Raw genomic sequence first — 22,192 nt, 5'->3', positions numbered from 1 at the left:
GACAATTCAGAACTGAAAAGAAAAGAAAATTGAATTTAAAAGAAAGCCTCTGAGCTAAAATCAAGGTTAGCTTTGGGAAGGTGAACTATTTCTGAAAGTATTTATGATATCTGATATAATGAATACAAATGTGACCCTCATGATGAAGAATTTAGGAATATGTGTCCAATTCTGGTGGGATCAGTGCCAAATTATGTAAACAAAGTTATAGCAAAAGGAGGTTATAATATCACATCTTAAATATTCTTACAGATATGTCAATACATTGAATTATTTAAAAAATTTGGTAAAATAAATATTTAATAATTTTACTGTTTATCAACTATGTAGATGACTTAACAGGAGAGAGGTGCTAACAAAGGGGATGGTGGGCTCAGGACTTCGGGGTGTCCACCGTCCAAAGCTCTGGGTGGCATCTAATGAGCGACAAGGTCACCCCCTCCCTCAGGCTCTCCATTTCCCAAGGAGGTGCCTTGCTTTGGCAACCCAACCGCTGGTAGCAGGAGCACCCCTCCCCCTTCCCTGGGCTCCCTGGGAGGCTTTCTCTGCCCCTCCCCCCATCCTCTTCCATTTACACTCCACAGGGCTCCTGTGGACTTGTGCTGTCTCCCCCACTACAGAAGACGGAGAACCCTAGTACAATGCCAGGCACGTAGTGCGCGCCTAACAAATACTGAAATATGTGACGAATCAGAAGAAGCCCAGGACGGGAGATGAAGGAGAGGGAAGCCCTGAGAGTGGCTGCCCTGGTGGGAGCAGCCTGGGGATGTTGCACTCAGTTCTGGGGAGTTAGTTAGCCCAGAAAAGCTGAAGAGGAAGGGGGAGGGAGGGGAAAACAATGAGACTGTTGTCTTCATATATTTGAAGACTAGAACAAAAATCATAAACGTTCATGAAGAGTTTTAAGATGGAGAAGAAAGCCATTCACAAATTGTCCATTCGAGCCCCACAAAAGCATAGTGGGTGCTATTGCCAAATCCATTTCACAGAGAAGGAAACTAAGGCAGAAGGTAGGTGATTTGCCTAAGGTCACCTAACTGGGAAGTGAATCCTGAGACAAGATTCACACTCGGATCTTCACTGTGCCATTTCCTGAGGGAGGGAGCTCCCACGGGCAGAGGCTGGGCCACCAGCTTGCAGGGAATGTGGCAGGGAGGTCAGACAGACTTCTGAGGTCTTTTCCAGCCCCTGGTGACTCCCAGAAGGAGGCTGACATCACAGGGAGCCAGGGGTGGCTTCATGGAGGGGGTGGGACCTCTGGGGCCATCCTCTAAAGCAGCAGCCCTTCGAGGTACAGAGTGCAAGAATGGTTTGTCCACACACACACCTGGGGGCGGGGCTGGCCCCCCACACACACACACACCTGGGAAGCGGGGCTGCCCCCCCCCCACACACACACCTGGGGGCGGGGCTGCCCCACACACACACACACACACACACACCTGGGGCGGGGCCGGCTCCCTCCCCCACACACACACCTGGGGCGGGGCCGGCTCCCTCCCCCACACACACACCTGGGGGCGGGGCTTCCCCCCCCCACACACACCTGGGGGCGGGGCCGGCTTCCCCCCACACCAAAGCCTGGAGCCTGGCCCAGCCCTGACCCTGGCTCTCCCTCCTCTGAACGGCCTCCCAAGCTGGGGCCGGCCGGCCCGGGCTCACCCGCGAAGGGTCCAGAGCCTTCCCGGCCATTCCCCCCAATGCCCTGGCACGACTGGGCCGGGCACTGGCTGAAGGGCCGGAACCTGAGCCCAGTGAGGGGGCCCGGGCCGGGCCGCAGAAGGAGGCCGGAGCTGGGGCTCGGCAGGGGAGGCGGGGGTGGGGACAGAGCGGGCTCTGGGGGGCGCCGGGTCCAACCGGTCCCCAGAGGGAGAAACTGAGGCCGCGCGGTGCTCACCCATGGGGGCGGGGTCCAGGGCAGGACTTGGAGCCAGGGAGGCGGGCGTGGGCGGGGCCACAGGGCGGGGGCTGGAGCGAGGGGCGTGGCCCTGTGGGGCGGGCACAGGTCCGGGCTCTGCCCCAACTCACGTGAATCAGGCAGAAAAACGGACATGCGCGGAGGGGCGGGGTTGGGCGGACGCCCATGCGCGATGATCTCCGTCCCCTCGGCTTCCGTAGTGGGCTGTGCGCGTGCGCAGAGACTCCACCGGAGGCTGCCGGGACCGGAGGGAGTCCGCGCTGGGGGAGCTCAGTTTTTCCCAGGCCCAGCCGGATCCCCGGGCTCTCGTGTCAGGTGAGTCCTGGAGGACGGCAGAGGCGCCCCAGGTCCACGGAGCTCTGGGGCCGGACCTGCTGGTCCGATGGGGCCCCGGAGAGCCTTCTGGAGGCAGCGCTCCCGGCCAGCTCGGAATGGGGGTGTGGGCCCTCTCCCCCAGTCCGGGCTTCCCCTGTCCGAGCTCCTTGTCTCTCGCCACCATCCCGCGTGCGTTTGAGCTTGAGTAGAGGCTCGGACGGGGGCATTTAGTAAGCGCCTGCTGTGTGCACGCGCCGGGTGAGGAGTCGGGCCCCCCGGGGCGCGCTGCTCCCCCTCCCCAGGCTCGGGCCCCTGGGATGGGCTGCGCCCCTCTCCCCTCTCCCCTCCCCCCTCCTTCAGGCTGGCACCCCTCCCTCTGAGCGCTCCCCCCCCCCCCCCCCCCCGCCCCCCCCTCGCGCGCTCCGCTCCCCCCCCCCCCCCCCCCCCCCCCCCCCGCCCGCCCCCCCCCCCCCCCCCCCCCCCGGCCCCCCCCCCCCCCCCCGTGCTCCCTCCGGCCACTCTGACCGCCCGCTCCTCTTCCCAGGCCCGCCCGCAGCCATGAGCGGGTCCAAGCCCGACATCCTGTGGGCACCACACCAGGCGGACCGCTTCGTGGTGTGCGACTCGGAGCTGAGCCTGTACCAGGTGGAGGCGGCGGGCGGCGCCGAGCTCAAGGCCGGCTCGCTGCGCCTGTCTGAGGCCACGGCCGCCACGCTGCTGTCCATCAATGCCGACACGCCCTACATGAAGTGCGTGGCCTGGTACCTGAGCCACGAGCCCGAGTGCCTGCTGGCCGTGGGCCAGGCCAACGGGCGCGTGGTGCTGACCAGCCTGGGCCAGGATCGCGGCGCGCGCTGCCGGGAGCTGCTGGGCAAGGAGTTCGTGCCGCGCCACGCGCGCCAGTGCAACACGCTGGCCTGGAACCCGCTGGACAGCAGCTGGCTGGCGGCCGGCCTGGACAAGCACCGGGCCGACTTCTCAGTGCTCATCTGGGACATATGCAGCAAGTACAGCCCCGAGGCCGCGGCGGCGGCGCCCGAGAAGCTGCGGCCGGCCGGCGATGAGGCCGCGCTGCTGGTCACCAAGCCGCTGTACGAGCTGGGCCAGAACGACGCCTGCCTGTCCCTGTGCTGGCTACCCCGCGACCAGAAGCTGCTGCTGGCCGGCATGCACCGCAACCTGGCCATCTTTGACCTGCGCAACACCAGCCAGAAGATGTTCGTCAACACCAAGGCGGTGCAGGGCGTGGTGGTGGACCCCCACTTCCATGACCGCGTGGCCTCCTTCTACGAGGGCCAGGTGGCCATCTGGGACCTGCGCAAGTTCGAGAAGCCCGTGCTGACGCTGACCGAGCAGCCCAAGCCGCTGACCAAGGTGGCCTGGTGCCCCACACGGACGGGGCTGCTGGCCACCCTCACCAGGGACAGCGACATCATCCGGCTCTACGACATGCAGCACACTCCCACGCCCATCGGGGACGAGACTGAGCCCACCATCATCGAGCGCAGCGTGCAGCCCTGCGACAACTACATCGCCTCCTTCGCCTGGCACCCCACCGGCCAGAACCGCATGATCGTGGTGACGCCCAACCGCACCATGTCCGACTTCACCGTCTTCGAGCGCATCTCCCTGGCCTGGAGTCCGGTCACCTCCTTGATGTGGGCCTGCGGCCGCCACCTGTATGAGTGCGCCGAGGAGGGGAGCGACCCTTCTTTAGACAAGGACATCGCCACCAAGATGCGCCTCCGGGCCCTGTCCCGCTACGGCCTCGACACGGAGCAGGTCTGGAGAAACCACGTGTTAGCTGGCAACGAGGACCCTCAGCTGAAATCCCTCTGGTACACACTCTACTATATCCTTTGAAACGAATTGCCCTGGCAGCGCAGGCACCGGCAGAAACTGGCTGCTGGGCGTCAGCAGGGCCCTGGGGCCGGTCCACCAGCCGCCTGCTGGGAGGCGGTCGCGGTGCCGCTTTTAGCATGTGGGAGGGAGAAGGGTCCTGGCAGGGCCTCACAGTGGCCGTGGCCCTGACGATGGTTCTCTCTCGATCGACCCTCATTGGAAAGGAAACTCCTTCCAAGCCAGCTGTACTATTTCCTATGCATGTCAATACTTATGAAGCAGTATACGGAAGACCTGGACCCGAAATCTCCAGGCCACAAAGGGTCCCTGGTTTATGCAGGCATTAAAACCATCGTGAAGTCATCCTTGGGTAAGTACGGCCTTTCCTCTTACAGGCTTATTGAATCGTTCTGGGGTATTCTCTACACAGTGGGTGTCTGGGGGGGGGGGGATTGATTCAGCTGCTTTAGTAAATGATGCTAAGTTAACCAAAGGATTTCTTCCCAATCACCTTTTTGGGGGGGGGGTGGCTGGAGGGTCACCCCTTCAACTTGATAGGCCCCTTGTGGGAAGCACTGAAGTGTTGCCTCCTTGGCAGACCCCAGTCTAGGCTCCCTTGTTCTGGGCTGGCTAAGCTCCTTCCTGACTATCCTGGTAGAGGCCCCCCCCCCCAGGTGTCTGTCTAAGCTCTCTGTGCCACCCCCTCCTCAGGCCAAGCCTAAAACATGAGAGTCGTTTTCCACTAAGAAAAGAATGAGACTTTGTGTTTAATCCTAATTGAGGCTTTAGCCTTTATGGAGAGAGGCACAGACAAGCATGAAGTCCTGCTCCTGGAACATGGTGACTGTCACTTCTCGTGCCCCCAGGGATGGGGGAAGTGTCCTAGCTGCCTTTTTTATTTACATCCGTGAAATAACAAGTTTGTCCTGGGGAAGTGGTTTCTTTTCTAACAGCAGTCCCAGCTCCCCCCCTCCCCACCCTATGCTCATGTGGCTTCACCACAGAAGGGCTGACCCCTGAACCCCCAAGCTCTTGGGCTGCTGGGACCTCAACCTCAGACAGCTGCTGGAGGTGGAATATCAAAGGTCCTGGCAGCCTCATTACAAGACCATTTCCCACCCCCTAATAACAGGGCTGCCCAGGGTTCCAAACCTCTAATAAAGAAAGGGCCCACCCTTCATAGCAAGGCTGACATGTTCAGCCTTAGAGGGTTTTCGGTTGTATAAAAGTGTTCGTTATGCATCCTGGAGAGGCCAGGTGTCTGCTGTGGACTGCTCTCACTCTCACTTGGCCCTTCACCCTGAGCAAGGCAGGGACCACCTTGGCAATGCTTACATGGTGACCTTCCCTGTCCTAGCCAATCACTGAGACACGTGTCAGCATGTGAATGTTCACGGATGAGCTCCTTGGGCACGTCCTCCCCCCAGCTCACACCTTGTGCACACCCCCTTTCTCAGCTACCCACCAGGCGCACACTGACAGCAGTGCCCATCCTCTCCTAGGCATGGTGGAAGGCAGCAGCAGACACAGCTGGAGTGGGGCGTCTGAGAAGCCAAGTGAGGGCCAGAGTCTGAGCGAGGAGAGAATCTTGGCCTTACAGCTCTGTGGCTGGATCAGCAAGGGGACAGATGTGGATGTGGGACCCTTCCTCAACTCCCTTGTGCAAGAGGGAGAGTGGGAGCGAGCCGCTGCCGTGGCCTTGTTCAACCTGGACATCCGGCGTGCTATCCAGATCCTGAATGAAGGGGCCTCTTCCGAGAAAGGTACCAGCTCTTGGGTTGCATGGGGACCCCAGGGAAATCAGAAGGGCCCTACATCAGAGCAGCCCCAGACTGCTGTGAGGGAGGGAGGTGGGAGAATGAAGACGTTGTCTCTCACTTGGGGCCTGTGGAAGGTCTGAGAGTGAGAAGGGGCAGAAGGGTATGGGGCCACAGGGAGAAAGGAGCTCAGAGTTGGGAGGATGGGCTGACTTTTCTGTGGCAGAGAGAGCAATTGGGAGCCAGAGAGGATCCCACTGCCACCCATTCCCTGAGGTTGCTCCCCCCAGGGACCCCCAAGGGAAGGAAACAGCCAGAGGGGAAAGAAACCACCTGGACCAGCGGTGACTCTGCCAGCTTAATTTTAGAGAGGCCTTTGTGCTTATGCTTATGCAGATGGCTTCTGATGAGCCAAGGCCAATGGAACTGGAGCCTCTAGGGCCTCACTGAGGGTACCCAGAAGATGGCTCTGAGGTGGGCCTCGGGCTCTTCTGGAACCAGAACCCAGTGTCTTCTCTACCCGGTGCTCTTGTGCTGGGGGCGTGGTCTGCCTTAAAGCCCAGTGGGCCAAGGGAGCAGACCATGGAGCCCCTCACACTGATGGATTGTTTCTAATATGTAGGTGACCTGAACCTTAACGTGGTGGCCATGGCTTTGTCTGGGTACACGGATGAAAAGAACTCCCTGTGGAGGGAGATGTGCAGCACTCTGCGATTACAGCTCAGCGACCCCTACCTCTGTGTCATGTTTGCCTTCCTGACCAGCGAGCCCGGTTCTTACGACGGGGTCTTGGTGAGCTCCTTGCGGCTCCCACTCGAGCTTCTTTTTCCCTGCTGGGGCTCCCAGGGCCTCGAGCCATTCCCTTTGGGGGTCACCCTTCTCTGGTGGGACAAATGTCCAGCCTGGAGCTAGCTCATTGTGGCTTCAAAAGACTTAGAAAGTGACACAAATCATAAAGCAGTGGGTGTCAGGTGCTCAGCTGGCCTTGTCTCATGCTAATGACCCAGTCTGTGTACCTAGCAGAGATCAAGACCAGCTCCCATAGCCCAGGGACTCTGCGGGGCCAGCCTGATAGAGGCACCAAACCCTAAGCACCTTGTCACACTCCTTGGGCCTCTGCTTGAGCCTACCACACACCCCCTTCAGCCCACCACTCATGAGTTCCCCTAGAAGTGTCCTGAAGCTCTCCTTGACTCAGGGCCCCCCAGAAGGGGTAACCAGGCCTTGATTAAGTGCTTACAGTGTGGGAAGTCCCAGGCTTTATGTTGCCTGGCAGCTACACGAAAAGGCAGAACCCAGAGCTTTGGGCCTCTTTTGCCCCCACACGTTTTCCAGGGGAGCAGAGCATGATCCTTCCTCTTCAAATTCCTGGCCTTTTTGGACATAGCACGGAGGGGAGCCAGTCTGAAGGGGGTGTCAGCTCCCAGCCAGTCTATCTGCTCTCATCTCTACAGTGGCCTTCTCAGAATAGGAGGCGTCAGAGCAGAAGGTGGTCCTGCATTCCCCTTTCAGAGATAGAGCCCCCTCTTTGTAGCAGCAAGCACCCCAAGCATCCTCAGGGTTTGCAGCTACCACAGGTTCTTGGATCTGCTTGTTAAAGGAAAGCAACTCAAAATGGGTTAACAAGCTTACTTTAATCAGTCAGACATATATCGTTTACCTTGTTCAGGAGAAAAGGTCAGCACCCTGAACCTCAAAGTATACAGGCATAATTATCAAGACAGAAACATCAAGTAGACAGATTTCCAAACTGTCCAACCATTACATCCATACCCAGTCAACATCTGGGTTTCCACATTCTGGGTTTTTCAAAGCCGGGGGACCCTCAACAACGGCTTCCCAGAATTCAGATCAAATCACAGAACACTTCTCAAAGTGAGTCCCAAAACAAAGCTACACATCAGTGCTTATATAGCCTTCTCCTGGCTCAGAGAATGTAACAACCTTTTTGACCCACTGGCCAATCAAAAAGTATCTTCTGAAAAACAAGCCTCCCTCCCCAGGCTTCTGGTGCACTTTAGCCTAGGGGCAGGGAAGATCTTTAAAATTTGCATTCACATTACACTCTTGACATGGCCCCATAGCAGCCATTGCCTGTCTCTGCCTCAGCCTAGCGACTCCTGATCTCTTTCTTTTTTTTTTAAGCAATTGGGGTTAAGTAACTTGCTCAAGGTTACATGGCCAGGTGTTTCTGGGTGGGTGCTGAGTGTCTGAGCCCAGATTCGATCCCAGGTCATCCTGACTCTGGGGCCGGCATTCTTACTGAGCCACCTGGCCGCCCCCGACTCCTGTTCTCTTACAGGGGCCTTTTGACCCTAGGCATTTACTTGCCCCCTCTGAGCCTCAATTTCCACACCTGCAAACTACGCATGAATAATACCTGTAGTGACCTTGTCTCCTGTGGTGCTTTTAAGGCTTCTCAGAGGTCAGGTCTTCAAAAGGTTGTTGAAACTCTGAGCCCTTGATCACTTAGCACCCCACCTATAAGATGAGGAAGGCACCACAGGCAATGTTGCCCTGATCTCTTTCAGCAGTAGAAATGTGGGAATTGAAGGATTCAGTCCTGTCACAGGGAGGGGAAATGATCCCTCACCCCAAGGAAAACACAAAACCTTTCCAAAATGTCATGTGAAGAAACCAGGCATCTCAGGATCTTAAAAGTGTTTCCCCAAATGGTGACTTAGTTGGGAAATTCTGCCCTGTTCTGATGGGCTCCCACTCTGCTCTCCTTGTCAGGTTAAATATGTTCTTTTACACACAAAATGTGCTAGAGCGTTTGTACTGATTTACCTGTATATCTTGCTGTTATTCAAGAGAACAGAGTCACTGTTTGGAACCCTCCAAAACATCATTGTGTAGGAACCAAAATACACCTTGTGTTTGGAACCACAATATTTCAATTTCATGCACCCCACCTTGCCCTTAGCTTTGAATAATGTCTAAAGCATGTTGAATAAGCTTCGTGTGCAAGTTGGAGGGAGTGGGGGAACGACAGAGGAGAATTACGTAGGTCAGGCCAGCAGGGACAGGCCACCATCTTCACTGGGGGATGAGATCTGCAGTCGTTGGAGTGCCTTAGCATTGTAAGACGCTGATGTGACATTTCTTCTCAGGATGTCTGGTTTAAAGGAAGCACCTGATTTTTCTGATGAATGTTTAGCCCCAACTCTATTAACCAATTCACAGATTTTTTTTTCTTTTAAGGAGTTCCCAAGCTAATGTTGAAGTAGGGATGCTTAGGGGCGGCCAGGTAGCACAGCGAGTGAGAGCACCGGCTCCAGTGTTGAGAGGACCTGGAGATCGAATCCCGGGCTCAGACACTTAGCACCCACCCAGAAACACCTGGCCGTGTAACCTTGAGCAAGTTACTTAACCCCGATTGCTTAAAAAAAAAAAAGTAGGGATGCTTAAACATTGTGCAAAACTAATATTTTACTGGCAGTTGATTACCACACTGTGTCTCCACCATTGTGTGCTACCAGGATGATTCCCCTGTGCCTTTGGTGGGGGTTGGTGTCTAGCATTTGGCTCCAGGACACTGGCCACTGGCAGCACCAGAAGGCATGGGAGGAAAAGGTTTGTCCTATTGACTTAGTAAGTGGTACATGGAAAGTAAAAATGTGATCCACACGATGTGGCTTTGCAGAGGATGGACTCCCCTATAAGTAACGGTCTGCTTTTTCTTCTTTTCAGTATGAGGATAAAGTGGCGGTACGAGACAGGGTGGCGTTTGCCTGCAAGTTCCTCAGTGATGCTCAGGTGAGACCTTGCTAAAGGACGTGGTTCATCTATGTTGATGGATCCCTTTGGCACAGGGTCCCTGCTACAGGGCACTTTGTAAGGAATGCTCCCAAAATGCAAAGTGGTCTTCACTAGAGTAGGACGTCTTTAATAGGCAATGCCGCCAAAGCTGTTTGATTGAAATAGATCTTAGTATTTTAGGCTGTGGCTGCTTGGCTTCCATTCTGTGCATAATCATGACATGTGGATGTGGCGGCAACCACACAGGCATCCCCAGGATGGCTGCTAGCACAGGTTCTTAGATCTGCTTTACTAGGAAAGTTAGCTGTTTAAAGGGTCAGCATTTTAGTTACATTCGTTAGTTCAGAGAAAAGGTCAGCACCCTGAGCTTCAGAGAAAATACAAGCAGAGAACTGAAGACCAACTGACAGGGTCTCTAACTGTCTGAGAAATTAGCACAGATCAGCAGACAGATCCAGGCCTCTGACCAAGGCAATACACACATAATTACCAGAGAGGGAAGCACCAATATCTGTGTTTTTCAAAGCCAGGGGACTCCTTAAACAGCTACCCAGAGTATCATCTGGTCAGATCACAAGAACACTCTTCTAGTGAGTGAGCCCCCAAAGCAAAAAGCTAACCTCAGAGTATATGGACCCTTCTTCAGGGTCAGAGGGCATCACAACCCTTGTGACCCTCTGCGTAGTTACAGAGGTGTGACAGCCTGAAAAGCAAGCTTTTCCTGTTAATGGGCAGGAAGATCTTCTGTCCCATTAACGTTATGGTGAGAGGGATGGACCTGGCTTCTGCTCTGCCCTGCTCCTAATGAGTGCTGGAAACTGCTTGAAATCAGCATTCCCTTTGATGGTCCTCAGTTTGTCTTTCTGGAAAATGCGGGTGTTCGACTGGATGGCATGGCCTTGTCTGGCTCTGGAGTTATGTTCTCCAGATGCTTGGTTTAGACTAAGTTTCCTTTTTTCCAACTAGTCTCATACTTCACTTTTCCTTGAGTTAGCAGCCTGCCCTACTTTATGGCCAGCTGTGTGTCCTAGACAGCACTCGTGCCTAGGGGGTAGCTGCTTCTCTTAGTACCGTGACTGCAGAAACTTGGTGGACTGTTGAACCAAGTGAAGTCGGTCTGCCTTCTAAAGAATGTTTAAACCTCAGGGACAGCTCAGTGGCGCAGTGAATAGAGCACTGGCCCTGGAGTCAGGAGGACCTGAGTTCAAAATCAGCCTCAGACACGGAACACAAAACTAGCTGTGTGACCTTGGGCAAGTCAACCCCAATTGCCCTACATTCCCCCCTCCAAAAAGCTTAAAAAAAAAAAAACGTTTAAACCTCATCTCAGATAGTTTCTAAGCAGCCTTCCAAGCACCATCTCTGTGGAGGTGAGGCCGTGGGCTTAGGTGTAGCTCATATTGCAGGAGGACAGACTAGGGAGGCCTCAGTCTCTCCAGATCATTTGTCCAGAGCAGACTGAAGTTTTAAGAAGAAGCGGTCCAGTGGGACTGCCATTGTTAGAATAGAATTAATGAAAAATAACTTTCGAACTTTTCTAGTTAAATAGATACATTGAAAAGCTGACCAATGAAATGAAAGAAGCCGGAAATCTAGAAGGAATCTTGCTGACGGGTCTAACGAAGGACGGAGTTGACTTAATGGAAAGTTATGTTGATAGAACTGGAGATGTCCAGACTGCAAGCTACTGTATGCTGCAGGTCAGTGTGGTGGCCTGGCTGCCCTGGACCGTGGGGCTTCCCTCCTAATGGGGGACACTTGGACCTTCACTGTGTTCACTTTGCTTTGTTTCTTCATTGGATTATGCCAACCAAAACGTAGCCTTTCATCGAAGCTAAAGCCAAGAGATGCTTCCAGTGCTAATATTTGTTTTTCCTTTGTTAGGGTTCTCCATTAGATATACTTAAAGACGAGAGGGTCCAGTACTGGATTGAAAACTACAGGAATTTGCTGGATGCATGGCGCTTCTGGCACAAGCGAGCAGAGTTTGACATTCACAGGAGCAAACTGGATCCCAGCTCCAAGCCCTTAGCACAGGTAAATGACAAGCGGTTTTGCTATAATGTCATTGGAAAGTTTACCTAATATTGCAACCAAAGAAATACTCCTCATCCTTAGAACAGCCCAAGCAGCATGTTTGCTACTGGCTGCTTGTCCTGCGTCCTGCTGACTTGCTTGTCTGCAGGGCACTGTTTTCTGGTCTTGTTGCTTGGCTGGTGATAATAAACCAGCTGAGACTATTGTGTAACAAAACAGGATACTTTGCTGCCAGCTTCATTCATATTTGTTGGCTCACCCATCCTTGGCCTACCTAGGGGCTGTGGGTCCAGGATTTGGGGGTTTTCTGGGAAGGTACAGTTAGGCCGTAGGGTTTGGGACTGGAAGTTCTTAAGGAGATGGGGTCAGTATTGAGGCTGTCTGGGAAGATTTTGTCCAGGATATTGAAATAGAGAGGAAGTGGGTGCACATGTATGTGTGAGGCACCACTTGATAGAGTGGAGAGAAAGGCAGCCTCGGAGGTAGAAGACCTGTGTTCGGACCCTGCCTCTGATGCATACTGGCTCTGTGACCTGAGCTATCTCTCTAAGATTATATTCCGCAGAGAACATGCAGACCTTCATTGGTGACGACAAAACCACAAGTTTTAACCCTGCCCTCGGTTTTCTTTTTTTCTTCTTTAATTTTCTAAAATAAGTTTTTGCTGATGCCGTCTGGTTCTTATGGCACCATGGCTATTCCCAGCCTCCCTCCTGCTTCCCCTTCCACAGAGTCATCCCGTGTAACGAACCGTGTTTTTTAGAGAACAAAAATCAGCACAACTGAGCAAAACGTTGAAAGCTCTTGTCATTTCTGTATTTTGTTCCATTCGCCTTTGGTCGGGGCTCTGTGGTTGTCGTTGCTGTGTATGCTTGTTCTTGGTGCTTCTGACTTCACCCTGCGTCATGTCCTAGAGGCCTTGCCAGCCTTCTCTGTGTTTGTCACAAGCATCCTTCTCACAGCACCCAGATTGATGGGGATCTGCTTCGTTTCCTATTCCTCGCTGTCACACAAGTGCTGCTATAAATATTTCAGCGTATATGGGGCTACTCTTCTCGTCCGTGGCTTCATTGGGGGCATAAGCCCAGTGCATAATGGAGCCTCTGTTCAGGGGGCATGAACATCTTTGTCATGCTACTGGCAGAATTCCAAATGGTTCTGTGATTTTGCACTCCACAGTAGTGTATTAGTATGCGATACTTCCACAACGTTGACTGTTGCTACTTTCTGACATTTTTGCCAATATGCAGGGTGGGAGTAGAAACCACGGGGTTGTTTCGATTTGCAGCCTTTTAGCACTGATATGAAAAGACCATCTTACTCTCTGATGCTCTGGATTTAAGCCATTGCTTTTCATTTTGATCAGTGTGCTGACAGTTGAAACCAAACAGATCACAGCTCTTCCTCTCCTCCCCATCCCCTGTCCTGAATGCTTTCTCCTTGACCCTGCTGATGTTTTCTGCCTGGTTTCTCAGCCCAGGTGCTAAGTAAAGGGTGTTTCTTCCTCGTGACCCTGGGAGCTTTTCTTAGGAAGCAGGGGCTTCTGCAGCCCGTTTCGCGCCAACACTTCTGGCTGGCGATGTTCTCACATGCCTACAAGGATTGATGAGGTGTGGGGCTTCCCAGGCTGAGCAGTCACCGATCCCACTAAGATGCAGGCCTTTTCTCACTCAGTCAGCAGCTCCCGTGCTTGGAGGATAGTCAAGTGTTTTCTTTATCAAGTGTTTGGAGTCTCCAATGTTGCAATGCTCAGGGCACACCCCCAGGGCCCTTCATCTCTTGGTTGTCATTGCTGACTTTACAGTGTAGGATGTGTAAGCCTCCCTCTCTGGTGTTTACTGAAACAGTGGTGACAGATGCCGCATCTCAAGATGGTGCCCGGCGTTGCAAATCGCAAGCCTGCTGGGAGGAGAGGGGAGTGGCGCAACCGGCTCCTGGTGACGTGTGCTGCTTGTTTCACAGGTGTTTGTGAGCTGCAATTTCTGTGGAAAGTCCATCTCCTATAGCTGCTCAGCTGTGCCCCACCAGGGCCGGGGATTCAGCCAGTACGGCGTGAGTGGCTCCCCGACCAAGTCCAAAGTCACCAGCTGTCCGGGCTGTCGGAAGCCCCTTCCGCGATGTGCGCTGTGCCTCATCAACATGGGCACACCGGTTTCTAGCTGCCCAGGTAGGTCTGGCTGCCAGGAAGGACTTGGCAATTGCAACCATTATTTCTTCTCTCATTTCATATTTTAAGCAGTTTTATTTAAAGTTTTGAGTTCCAAGTTTTCTTTCTCTTCCCCCCGTGAGACAATAATCAGTCAGATATGGGTTATGTATGTGCAGTTATGGAAGACATTTCCATATTCGTCGTTTTGTATAAGAAGACTTGAAAAAATGAAAGAGAGAAAATGATCAGCTTCCGTCTGCATTCAGGCAGTGTTTGCGTCTTCTTGGGGCGGTGAAGCCTGCTTCGTCATTGGTCCCTTAAGACCCTGTGGAATCATCGCATTGCTGAGAAGAGCCGTTGGTCATGGCTCTCCATCAAGGGATGCTGTCCTTCCTGGGTTACAGCAATTTTCAAGGGCTTCATTGGCCAATAACTTTGTTATGTGGTGCTCCATTAAGGTCAGACTGGGAATATTCAATGAGAATAATGTCCACATGAATGAGTGAAGCATTTATTCAGCACCTACTGTGTACAGAGTGCTGGGGGCACACACACAGCAGTCAGCGCTCCCTCCTCTGCACTGTGGGAAGGTGTCGGCTGCCAGCGAGAGGGAGGTGCCTCTGTTCAGGGTTGTGGGGGGTGGTAGCCGTGGCCCCTATGGGAGCGGTCGGACCCTGGCCGCATCTCTATAGGATGCTGCTGCGGCCCCAGGTTGGAAGTGTGTCTGCTCGCAGGGCAGCCTGTGATGCTGAAGTTTCCTCTATCAGTGCCTCACCAGCGCTGCCCTCTGCATGCAGGAACTGGTACAGGGGTTTCAATTGTGCCGGGGAAACAGGAGGCAGGGAGGCAGTTCAGCTGTGGGCTCAGCGCAGTGCCTGCCATGCAGTGGGCACTGACATGCTGACTGGTGGGGAGCACAGCTATGGTGCTCTTCCTGTCGGTGGTGAGCCCACAAGCGCTGCGCGTGATTTCAGCTCTTCTGTCTGGTATGTCTAGGAACCCTTTTTTAAAGGCCTCGGCGTGAAGCGTCCTGACACAGTAACGGAAGGGCCTTCCTTTTCATAGGAGGATCCAGGTCAGATGAGAAAGCAGACCTCAGCAAGGACAAGAAGCTCGCCCAGTTCAGTAACTGGTTCACGTGGTGTCATAACTGCCGGCACGGCGGCCATGCCGGCCACATGCTCAGCTGGTTCAGGTGACCATGCCCGGGAGGTGGCGCTGGCACAGCCCCTGACAGCTTGGCCAGATTCCAAATTGGGAACAGAAATGGGAATGAAAATGTAATGAAGCCCAGAAACATTGCAGTCCACGGGGATCCTCTGGTGCCCATTGGTGGCCTTGGTTTCTGTTTGACATTGGCACCACTGGGCCAGATGATCCAGACCCCAGTCATTTCTGAAAGGAATGGCTGAATTCCTGAAGGATTTAACTTGTGACCTAATGCCTTGGGAGGGTGGGGGGTGGGGATTCCCTTGTAATCGTTCACAGTATTAATGTAACTGTCATATTGATGACTGGCTTCCAGGTAAAGAACCCCTCGACCTGTGGCACAGCCTGTACTAACTCTTGAAAACTGATGAGGGGTTTTTTGCCTTGGTCCATAATCCCTTGCTTGTCATCCCTTTACTGGCATTCCCATCGATCCACATTATGTAGACCTTCCAAATTCCCTGGCTTTTATTTGAACTGAATATGTGAAGGCATCTTTTCTACTCTGGGTGAAGACCAGTAGTCAGAAACCTTTAAAGAAGAAACTCATTTTAGCATCTGGGAAGAAAAGCTGCCTCCTCACCTTCACTTAATGATTCCCCCCATTCAGTTTGCCAGTCATTGACGTTTTGAGGATCTTTGGGCTTCAATTTCTCACTTATTCCAAAGACTTTTAGTAGAGTTGGGGAGGCAGATGGCAGATGTGAGTGTGGGCCGTCTGTGTTGTGAAGGTGATTTTCTAACTCTGACCCTTTCCTCTGTTTAGGGACCATGCCGAGTGTCCTGTGTCTGCATGTTCTTGTAAGTGTATGCAGTTGGATACGACAGGGAATCTTGTCCCAGCAGAGACTGTGCAGCCCTAGTCTGTAAGCCTGCAAGGGGATGGCTTTCTGACAGGGCTTCCTGACAAACCCATGCTCCCCACTCATGAGCTTTGCCTTCCAGCACTTGGAAAAGCCCCATGAGGTTGGGCTGCTTCGCAGACCCTCCTGCAGTGAGTGACCAGCCTGCATCCTCAAGGGCAGCCCCCTGACTGGCCAAAGCACTTCATTTCAGAAATTCTTGTAGAAATCCAGAATACCTCCCAACCACGTAGATAGGACCTTGAGCAGGGGAAGCAGGAATTGCTCCATTGAGATATGTAGACTTTCCAGATGTGTGATTGATCCCACGTTCTAGAAGATAGGGCTGAATCTTTCATCCAAAGTGGCTTGTAAATTTCTGGGGGTGTCTTGTTCCTTCCTCTCCCTTGTCATTAACTGCCCACCCCACATATGCAGCTGCAGAACAGGAATGAATGGGTGGATGATGGGTGTCGGTTCACAAGGACCTTGTCGTCCAGTCACAATCACCATTCAGGTACATGGTTTCATTTCGAGATGAATGTTACATGGTGTGTACCATCAATTTACTAGAAGGAGACAGAGAACCCCACATTTACCATATGACCCCAAACTTCTCCATGTGAGAAAACACATTTCTGATGTGCCAGTCATCAGATGGGAGTGTTGCCTTCACAGTGTGAGCAACTTTGACTCCAGTTTCCCTCCAACCATGGTCATGACCGAACTCCCAGGGCGACTCTAGCGCCTCCTTTCTGCAGCCAGCTCCTGACCTTGCCCCCAGCAGGCCTCTAGGTGGGTCATCTCCTCCAGAGACAGACCCCCAACTTCAGAGGCAGCTTCTCACACTGTAGACCCAAGGAGGAGGCCGCGCCCAGGGTCTGAGGCCTGCCAACGTGCTTCCTGTCCAGGCCATGCCAGGGCCTGGGCATCAATCCAACTAAGAGCCATGGTTTGGTTTCTTCTGCGTTTGTGTGTGTGAAGGGTGAATGGGCGGGGAATCAGCCCAACGAACCTTTACTGAGCGCTTTGAGCCAAAGCCTAGATCCAGCCCCCCAGCGCTGGCACTGAGAAGGGTGGAGAGGAGAGGCTCAGACTGACTGCAGGGCATCGTTGCAGATCAGGTCCTTCAGAAACCTGGCAGGGAGCCAGCGGAGACCTTGGTGGGGTGGTGAGGCTCTGGGCTTTGGGCTGGGGCAGCAGGTGGAGAGGAGCCTTCTGGGGGCAAATGCCTCTGCTCTCTGAGGCCACATTAGGACTTTAGGTGGTGGATATTTATAATTTTTGTACAAAAGTGGTTTTGTTAATAAAGATAAATGTTGTTTTATTCAGTCTCCACATCAGAGGAAGCCATGCTGATGTCATGTCAGAAAGGAAGCCCCTTCCCCCAACTACTTCAGAAAGACCATTTCAGGGCACATTGGGTGCAGAGCTTATGGTGAGCCTTCGCAGAAACCTGGCCACAAAAGAAGTTGCCACTCATGCCCCAGTGTTTATTGTAGAGAGGACCCGGTAAGAGGCTCTGGGGACTTAAAGGAGTAAGAGAGGCCCCTGGATGCTTCTGGGAAGAGAAGAGGTGGGGTCCTGGACAGTGCCAGAGAGCCTCGGAAAAGGGGAAGTTGGTTCTGTTTTAACCAAGGTAGAAAATGGCTCATTACTGAGAAAAGCATCCCCGAATCAGCTGGGTGCCCTCATGCCACCCACTCCTGGGATAAATGTAGAAGTGAAGGCAGCTAGAAAGAATAAAAGCCCCAAAAGAGTGTGCAGCTGCAGCCATTCCACCCTGACCTCGAGATAAGGATGCCAGGAAGCAGGAAGGAAAAGGACACCCACAATTTCTAACAGCTTCAAGTAGAGTTTCACCCTCTTGAGCTGAGACCCAAAGAGCCTGAAAGCCCCGTAGGAACAAATGAACTTGCCCAGGGGCAGAGAAGATCACCCAGGAAACACCAGAGAGGCCTGTGGTGCAGTGGGCAGGGCCCACCTGCCTGTGGGAGTCTAGTCAAGTCCATGAGTGAGAGCCAGAGTAGCAAACCTGGGGCTACAGATTGTGTGGGAGGCCCCCAGCCACCAATACCGCACCAGAGAGGGTCCCAGAGCACCACCTCTGCTGATGGGTGTTTCCTGCTATAGCCTTGACCCATCTGGGTGGGGAGGGCCTGTAATAAGGGATGTGAGGTCAATCTCTGCTTCATGGTTATTGGTTTCAGTCGTGACCCCCATGCAGGGTTTTCTTGGCAGAGATACTGGCATTACTTGCCATTTCCTTCTCCAGCTCATTTTACAGATGAAGAAACAGGCAGACTGAAATGACTTGCCCAGGGTCACCCAGCTAGTGAGTGTCTGAGGCCAGATCTGAACTCCAGCAGAGTCTGCCTGCCTCCAGGCCCAGGCTGTGGGCCCTGTACCACCCAGCGAGTGTTAATGCTTCTGATAATCTATAGGATTAAATGTTTAGTTGTGTTACCTAGGAGGCAGTAATCTTGTTGGCGCCTTGAGGCTAAAACTTCGGGTTTAAAATGGTTGAGTTAATCCTCATTACCCTGAGTGTAAACATCTGGCTGCCGGTAGGTGGGAGAGGACCGTGCCCACAAGAGGCAGTGGGCAAGCCTGCTTTGGGAACTTAGCCTGTTCCAAGGCCCAGCACCCCAACCACGCGTTGTCTGGGCCCCCCTTTCAAGTCCCTGTGTTTATGGTGCTGACCTTGAGAGAGACGCGTAGTGTCCACTCATGCCCAGGCTTGCCAAGGGCGAGTGAGGGGCAGAAATGAGAACTTTTTCCCTCCAGCAAAACACAGGTCAGTCCTGGAATTGTCAACATTTACAGCAATGATCAGCCTTGGAAATGGCTCTGTTATCAAGGAGATTCTGGTTGGGAGCTTTGGGAAAGGGGTGGCTCTGCTGGAAACCCCCTGCCCCTTGCCAGCTTGGATCCTGAACTACAAACACTGAAAGGAGTCATTTCCTCATGAAATTCCTCTTTAAAAGCCACACAACTGGAATGTGGCCACAGTGCTTGGGGAGGCTTTTTAGCACAATTGCTTCAGGTCACCCCTACCTGTGTAAAATGTAACAGCTGAATGGGTGAATGGGATCGGTTACTACTTAATGGTAATTTAGGTGGCGCAGTGGACAGGCACCAGCCCTGAAGTCAGGAGAACCTGATTTCAAATACAGCCCCAGACACTTGGCACTTACTGGCTGTGTGACCCTAGGCATGTCACAGAACCCTGATTGTCTTGCAAAAAAAAAAATTCAAGGGACCCCCCCAAAACCTCCAGAGGCCTTTTACAAGCCTGGCCCAGGACCCACTCCCTGCCCATGGGTGGGTGTCCAGAACTATTTGCCTGGAGTCAAATCTCTCTCCAAGAGGGATCAGGGATCTCAACACAGAATTGGTGCTGTGCCCTGGGATTTCATGAGCAGTACAAGTGCTTTGAGGCCCAGGAAGACATTCTGGGTTTGGAAGTGCCGTGGATGACACTGCCAACCTGGCCGGGAGCTGTCTCCTGGGCCGAGGTTGGCTCCGCTTTGGGCCTGGGGGCCGCCACTCCTGCCCCTTGCCATGGCCGAGTGGTTGTGCCTGAGCTCTGCCTCCATTTGCCCCATTGCTAGCTAGAATGAGGATGGGAGGCTTTGGCAGATCGTGAGCTTGTTGGGGCATGGGGACCACGAGGAAACAGCCCATGCCACGCCCGCAGACACACCCAGTAAGCTCACAGGCTTTTATCTCCCAGCACAGGGTACTGGGATGAGAAGCAGGAATGAAATGGTGCCCGAGGCTCAGAATTTGTGTCCCCCTCCCAGCAATCCGGCTCAATGGACATGGCCCACCCAGCACCCACCAGAGCTGGGCTAGGCTCTTCCTTCCAGGCCTGTGCAGTCACTAGACCTGGCACATAGAGGGCCGGTGTTCCTGCCAAATGGCAGTGGCAGACTAGCCCCAGCCCTCCCTTCCTCTCTGTCCTGGACAGGCCGGGCTGGGGCGTCAGTCTCCAAGGGTGCCATCTCTGCAGATGATGCCCTTTGGGGACAAGGTTTCCTGGGACAGTATTTTGGAATTTCAACCTTGGAGGCAGCAGCTGAAGAGGAAAGGAAGTCAGGGGACCATCACTGCTGTCGATGGCAATTCTATTCCTGACCGGGAGGAGGGGCATGCTGACTCAGCCAACCAGCCCATCAGCATGCACTTAGGAAGCTCCTACTGTGTCCCCAGCACCTTGCTAGGGTCCGGGGATCGAAGGACAGAGAATGGAATAGTTCCTGCTTACAAGGGGAGGCCAGCAAGGGCCCAATATATACAGGCAGCAGGGGCTGGAGCACAGGGCCAAGTCAGAGATGCATCTCAGGCCTGTTCCAGATGTGTGGGCAAGCCCCCTCAGTCCTGCTTGCCTCAGTCTGTCATCTAACAAAACCACCTTGTCCCAGGTGCCCTGACCAGCAGGGAGCTGGCACACAGTAGGGGCCGCATAAATGTGAGTGGCTCCTCTTCTAACAAAGAGGATACAGTCGTTAACTGGGCCTGGGGGAGAGGCTGTGTCTGAGAGGGCTGGGGGCCGTGAGACAGAGGGGCCTGGACATCTGGCCAGCATCTCCAGTGCCCAGTCCAGCCTGCTCATGCCCCAGCCTCAGCAGCAGCAGCAGGGAAGCCCAGGTCAGGGATCGGTGAGGGGGCAGGCCTTGCACCGAAGGATGGCTGGATGCTGCCCGGGCCCCTGACCTGCCAAACATGCTCTCTTTATGGCTCTGGGACCGATGTCCCATTTACCAATTCTGCCTCTCCTGACCTACACCCAGTGGCCATGGCCTTCCCGCCAATTGAGGTGGCCGATTCCCTCCCCAGACCCTGGGTTTTACAGCAATACACTGAACATTCCAGTGGCTCTCTCATCCAAACTTTAGCCCTTACTTCAGTGGACCTGAAGGTGGGGGCCTTCAAAGTCCCTGAGATCCAAACCCCACGTTTTACAGACAAGGAAGCAGGCCCAGAAAGGAAGCCACACAGGTACTTAGAGCAGAGCTGGTATCTGAATTCAGGCCCTCTAATCAGGGTGGCCCCTGCTTGTAGGGAAGGTTGGGCTGGTGGGAAGCTTGAGCTTGGGGATTCTGCCCCAAGAGTGGGGCCCACCAGGCTGAACTGGCCTGGATCAAAGTTTCTTCTGTGACCCGTAGTGGAATGGGGGCCATGAGCAGCTGTGGGACCCTCCAAAATGCATCAATAAAATCTTTAGGATCATAACGGAAACCAAATCTACTGAAAAATGTTAAAAAGAAATTCATGGCCCCCAAGGGGAGAGTCCCTGGAAGCCCTAGAGTCAATCCTGCCTTGGCTGGGAAGGGGAACCTCGGCAACGTTCCATGCAGGCTGCTGGGTTATTTCGAACCCAGGGCCACAGTCAAGGGCGGCCGTCTGTCACCAAAGGTAAGCCAGCGTCTGTCCCGGGACATGGCCAGCCTGCTGGTTCCCCTCCGAGGGGTAAATTACCTTCACTTGCAAACTGTGTGCCTTATTACTTAGTATGTGTTGGGTAATTTGCAGAGCACTTAAGGAAAAAAAAGAACCCAAATCTAACCGCTTCCTTTCTGATCCTTGGACCTCTGGCCGCCCCCCACTTGGGACTCTCAGCACCAACAGGAACAGGTCGTGACGATATCTCCTCAGGCTCCTTGTTAGGTCTCTGCTGGTTGTGTGGGGGCCAGAGATGAGGATGGTGAATGGTGCTGATCTTGGCAAGGCCTGGTGACCCAAGGGGATCTGGAGGCTTAAAGAAAGGCTCCAAAGATGAAAAATCAAGCCTGGCCGCCAGCACCGGCCCGAGCCTTTCGCGCCTGACGAAGGACAGCACGTGGCTGGGGGGCCAAGGGTCCTCTCCCAGCCGAGAGCAACTCCACACAGCATCTCTGTTTGCTGTTCCAGCGCACATACTTATTCTTTTTTTATTAATCAAGGCGCATTGCTTGCCAGGCCAAAGCTAACCCCATCAGGCAGACCCAGGGACAGCCGGTCATTCGGGGCTGGCCCCGAACGGGTAATACTGTGGGAACTCGTGGATGATTTTGAGAGCGTCGCTGTAGAGCCGGAGGTCTAAGAGAGAGGAAAGGTTCCGGCTCATGGCGCGGTCGTGGCTGTGCGGGCCACTGAGTCAGTCCGCTTCCCTCCCCGGCCTCAGCACCCGACCTGAGCCCAAGGTGAGCTCAGCCGAGAAGCCCGGGCCATCGGAGCCATCGGGCCGCGGGGCGCAGGGCACGCGTGCCCCAATACAACGCAGCCCGAGTAAAGGGGGGGCGTTAACTGCACAAAGATGCTCGGTGTCCAGCTTCACCCAGGGGGGCGAACAGCGACCCAGGAGGAGCCCCCAGGC

The 22,192-nt window shown here is 53.9% G+C and overlaps 2 protein-coding genes across 3 annotated transcripts in view; one reads left to right on the top strand and one right to left on the bottom strand.

The window, feature by feature from the left end:
• The first annotated feature begins 2,107 nt into the window (after positions 1–2,107).
• Positions 2,108–17,171, top strand: MIOS (meiosis regulator for oocyte development). Of its 2 annotated transcripts, none has more exons than XM_069094461.1 (11): positions 2,108–2,233; positions 2,778–4,085; positions 4,347–4,445; positions 5,578–5,838; positions 6,455–6,624; positions 9,526–9,591; positions 11,136–11,294; positions 11,479–11,631; positions 13,594–13,798; positions 14,846–14,975; positions 15,756–17,171. In XM_069094461.1, exons 2-11 carry the CDS (start codon positions 2,792–2,794, stop codon positions 15,850–15,852), a joined length of 2,634 nt encoding a protein of 877 aa, XP_068950562.1. In that variant the 5' UTR covers positions 2,108–2,233; positions 2,778–2,791; the 3' UTR covers positions 15,853–17,171. The 2 variants fall into 2 exon arrangements, with proteins under 2 accessions (XP_068950562.1, XP_068950561.1); XM_069094460.1 differs by having other exon boundaries at positions 5,533–5,838.
• Positions 17,172–21,734: 4,563 nt separating this feature from the next.
• RPA3 (replication protein A3) overlaps positions 21,735–22,192 on the bottom strand; it is a 1,697-nt gene continuing 1,239 nt past the window's right edge. The window contains 1 exon segment of the mRNA XM_069094473.1: positions 21,735–21,915. Coding sequence (XP_068950574.1) covers positions 21,836–21,915 — 80 coding nt within the window. The 3' untranslated portion in view covers positions 21,735–21,835.

This window comes from Petaurus breviceps, unplaced genomic scaffold, assembly GCF_028583685.1.
Source record: "Petaurus breviceps papuanus isolate PSGF00001 unplaced genomic scaffold, PetGlider_PUasm1.0 218, whole genome shotgun sequence".
NCBI lineage: Eukaryota > Metazoa > Chordata > Mammalia > Diprotodontia > Petauridae > Petaurus > Petaurus breviceps.
This window is presented reverse-complemented; position numbering and strand designations above follow the sequence as displayed.

Excerpts from the sequence above, each read along its gene's own strand:
- MIOS (XM_069094460.1), top strand. The coding sequence starts at position 2,792 with ATGAGCGGGTCCAAGCCCGACATCCTGTGGGCACCACACCAGGCGGAC. Across the intron at positions 5,839-6,454 it reads AGGGGCCTCTTCCGAGAAAG|GTGACCTGAACCTTAACGTG; the intron begins GTACCAGCTCTT and ends TCTAATATGTAG. Across the intron at positions 11,295-11,478 it reads CAAGCTACTGTATGCTGCAG|GGTTCTCCATTAGATATACT; the intron begins GTCAGTGTGGTG and ends TTCCTTTGTTAG.